Here is a 4,543-nt window from a genome sequence, read left to right as displayed (position 1 = left end):
ATTATGATGTCCATTGGACGTGTATGTACCTGTCGTGTTACGTGTGTGACGATGGTGTGTGCGTGTGTGTGTGTGTGTGCGTGCGTGTGTGTGTGCCACTTGTTGTGTGCACATACGGTGTGGGAGGGGTTATGGTGGAGCAACTCTGTACTTCTTAATTAGCAGTCTATCAGTAAGAAGACCTCAGTGGAGCAGGAGCACCAAAGCGCGAAGGACGTCTCGCCAGACCAGGGGCCTCCATCCATACCCTCCCTCCCTCCATCCCTCCATCCTTCCACCGGACGGTGCCAAGCGCGCCAAGACGCAGAGAAGGGCCAGCCAGCGCTGCATGCAGCACCTTTTTGGTCATGTAACAACTTCAACAAGTGAGTTAAGACTCGAGTGATCCGTGCGTTAACGCGTTGCTAGTGAACTTGGGCAAAAGAAAAGTCGCTGTTCTGTTGACGAGGAGGAGGAGGACAACTATATCAAACTAAAAGAATAACAACAACTCTTCCAGTTCCAGACAACTCCTCCACACACCACCACCACCACCACCACCACCTCTCGGCGCGTCCCTGCTTTACGCAGCAGGTGGAGGGCTTGGACCAGCCCGGGCTGTTGTGACACTGTGACAGACAGACAGTGCTGTGCGTGTCGCGTCCCGACAACAACAACACAGCAGTCACACAGAGAGAGAGAGAGAGAGGACTTAATAAAAGCCTGCGCAACCATGATGTCCTACATTAAGCAACCCCATTACACCATGAACGGGTTAATGAATGGCCCAGGGATGGATCTGCTCCACACCACTATCGCATATCCATGTGAGTATTTATTATTATTATACATTATGTTTACGTCCATATTTTTTTTAATAGTTTTATTCGGTCTGTTATTTAAGAGCCTAAAAGAAAAAAGAGAAATGAAAAAAGTAGCCTATAGCTATATCCATGATAAAATGATGTATCCTAGTGCGTAAAGTTCTGTGGTAAAAGTGAATTTAAGGTATAAAGGGCTATGTTGACGATGAGATGAAATAATAATATTGTGTGAGTATATAATGATCATCATTGGTCGTCGTTCACTGATAACAGCACAATTTTACAGGTTGTGAATGCCCTTTCTATTTCTGGTTTTAAATCGTTTTGTTGATTTTTATTTATATTATATTATTAGCATTTATAAACGGCTACATTTGAAAACTCATGAGATTTCAGATATAGCAACAAAACTATCTGCATTTTATTGCATTCAAATGAAAGGTAACTTCATTCAGTGCACCTATAGTTGTCTTTCACCTGCAGACCTGTTAGTGTTGGTGGTCCTCAAACCGTTCACCATATTTAAAATAAAATAAAATAAAATAAAATAAAATAAAATAAAATAAAATAAAATAAAATAAAATAAAATAAAATAAAATAAAATAAAATAAAATAAAATAAAATAAAATAAAATAAAATAAAATAAAATAAAATAAAAACCACTACTTTTGTATGGAATTAATTTGGACCAAATGCCTACATGATCTTGGCATAGAAACAGAACGAGCCAACTGGTAAAGTGAATATTGTAAATGAAGAACCTGTATAGTCACATATTGGCAGTATTGACATAACATAATTATTAACACAACTATATTAGATAATTTAATAATATTAGTCAATGTGGTTAATATGAACAACATCCTATAAACAACAACTGGATCATACAACAGACTTACTGTAGCTAGCTGCTATACACACACACACGCACACGCACACACACACACACACACACACACACACACACACACACACACACACACACACACACACACAAACACACACACACACAGTCAGTCACACACACACACACACACACACACACACACACACACACACACACACACACACACACACACACACACACACATATATACTGTATATTTATATAAAACAATTTCGTCTTTTTTTTTTTTTTTGTAGCCACTCCCAGGAAGCAGCGTAGAGAACGCACAACCTTCACCCGCACACAGCTGGACATCCTGGAGGCCCTGTTCTCCAAGACCAGATATCCAGACATCTTCATGAGGGAGGAGGTGGCCCTCAAGATCAACCTGCCCGAGTCACGTGTCCAGGTAATTGTCCAGGTATAGTCTGACTGACACACTCATAGTCACGTGTCCAGGTATACGGACTGACATGTCTGACTGACACACTCATAGCGGAGAACGAATGTATTTGTGAATTATGTTCTTGGTTGCGTGTATGAAACTATAGCTCCAGCCACTGTTAAACGAGATGTACACAAACAGCCCATTTAGACCCGAGGACGATTCTACAAAAAAAACGTACGCTCTGAAAGAATATATATTCAAAGATTCGCGGCCACATTTTCAAGGTTTTTCAAAAATAGCAGACCTACAAGCTCGTAGCGCGGCACTTGGTGCCGCGCTACGAGCTTGTATAGATCTGCTATTTTTCTTTTTGGAAATTATGTTTTTCTTTTGGTCATTGTGTACAAGCATAGTGAACAACCTTACATCATGTGGTCAAGAGAGATCTGCTATTTTTCAATAGCTAAAGTATAACATAATGCTTTAAACACTAAAAGGGGTTCCCGTCTATAGAATGAGATGAGATGACTCAATATGATGGCCAAAAGTCTGGCCTCTTGTCTACTGTAAATATCATCAAGGGCATACATCGATTCACTTAAAGGTTTTACATTATTATAATATGGATCTGTTCAGCTCGGTGCTTCTTGCAATGTATCCCTAACATATACCAGTCACAGAACTACCCCATTCTGCGTGGAGATGATGCTTCAGAATGTTGCTTCAAAATACCAAATCAAATCAATTTGAGGACATGCAGCCTATACTAACATTGCCAGGTCCTTTAAATCACCCATACGATCAGATATACACATCAGTGGTTCTCAAACCTTTCAGGCCGAGACCCAAAGAGACCCAAAAGAGAGAGATTAATAGACGTTTGACCCAAACTAGTGAAAATATCGGATCTCCAAGCAAGCACACAACGCGTCGCTTCATTGCGAGCTTGTATATGTTTTTATTCATGGTGTTTTCTTAGAATTGTTTGTTTGTTGGTTTATAATAAGGATAAGCGGTTGAAGATGGATTGTAGGAAAAGAAAATGTAGGAAAGAAAATTGGGTTTTTTACTCGAACCGTGACCCACAAACGGGTCTCTATAGCCACTGTTTGGGGAAACGGGTCTCTATACCCACTGTTTGGGGAAACCGCGTGCTGCTAAATGACTGCATCTGTTTACTGTCTTCAGGTATGGTTTAAAAACCGCCGTGCCAAGTGCCGTCAGCAGGCGCAACAAAGCACCGGCCAGGCTAAGCCCCGCCCTCCCAAAAAGAAGGCGTCGCCAGCCCAGGAACAAAGTGCCCCTGACCCCGTTCACCACCCGGCTGGTGCTTACAGCCCCTCCCCTGCACCATCCTGCCCCATCCTCGCTCCTCATTCCGGCAATGGCAACGCATCCGTGTCCATCTGGAGCCCGGCCATCTCACCTCTCCCGGACCCCCTGGCGTCCTCGGCCCAATGCATGCAGAGGCCCTCGCCCTATCCCATGAGCTACGGTCAGCCGTCGGCCTACAGCCAGGGCTACGCCGGCACCACCTCATACTTCACCGGCCTGGACTGCAGTGCCTATCTGTCCCCCATGCACCAGCTGTCAGGCACCGGAGCTCTCAGCCCCATCACCGTGCCCTCCATGGGAGGCTCCCTGAGCCAGTCCCCGGCCTCGCTGTCCTCCCAGGGCTACGGCACCGCGTCCCTGGGCTTCACCTCGGTCGACTGTCTGGACTACAAGGACCAGCAGGCCTGGAAGCTGGGCTTCACCACTATGGACTTTCCGGACCACAAAGACCAGAACTCCTGGAAATTTCAGGTCCTCTAGAGAGAGAGAGAGAGAGAGAGAGAGAGAGAGAGAGATGGCTGCTGTTTTTTTGACATGTCGTGTCAAAAAAAATGTTGTGTCAAAAAAACCCACAACATGAGTTCTTTTATCTGAATGTGTAAGATATAGGATGAAACAATTTTGCAAGGAGAATTTGTTTTTTGTTTTTTTTTGTTATTTGTTATTTTTTTTAAATGATTTTTTTCTAAAGGCAGTCTCTGTAGAATGTGCATTTTATTTATTAAGTTTAGATAAGGAGGGAGGGTAATTTATCATTGATGCTTCCTGACTGCAGAGCTTTTGTGGTTTCTTCTTCATGCATGTAAGAGAACAAAGCCTTTAAAAGTACGATGTGTGTGAGTGGATCCTCCTCCACTGGAGTCCCACCAATGGACAGTGAGTGGATCCTCCTCCACTGGAGTCCCACCAATGGACAGTGAGTGGATCCTCCTCCACTGGAGTCCCACCAACGGACAGTTAGTTTTATCCACTTAAACCCATGTAGACCTGAGATCAGATTCTAAAAATGTCTTCTACATCCTGACAGTTTTCTGAAAAAGCTATGTTTCTATGTCAGTCGTTCTTCGATTTTTCAAAAATAGCAGACCTACAAGCTCGTAGTGCGCCACTCGGTGGCGCGCTATGAGCTTG

At 43.5% G+C, this 4,543-nt stretch overlaps 1 protein-coding gene across 1 annotated transcript; it reads left to right on the top strand.

The window, feature by feature from the left end:
* Positions 1-319: 319 nt before the first annotated feature.
* On the top strand, positions 320-4,137 carry LOC306928500 (homeobox protein otx5-like). The gene is made up of 3 exons (XM_079508670.1): positions 320-806; positions 1,947-2,098; positions 3,266-4,137. The coding sequence occupies exons 1-3, from the start codon at positions 713-715 to the stop codon at positions 3,890-3,892; spliced, it is 873 nt and encodes a 290-aa protein (XP_079364796.1). The 5' UTR covers positions 320-712; the 3' UTR covers positions 3,893-4,137.
* The last annotated feature ends 406 nt before the right edge of the window (positions 4,138-4,543 follow it).

Source organism: Electrona antarctica (genome assembly GCF_951216825.1).
Source record: "Electrona antarctica genome assembly, chromosome: 8".
NCBI lineage: Eukaryota > Metazoa > Chordata > Actinopteri > Myctophiformes > Myctophidae > Electrona > Electrona antarctica.
Note: the sequence above shows the minus strand (reverse complement) of the source record. Positions and strands in the feature narration are given on the sequence as shown.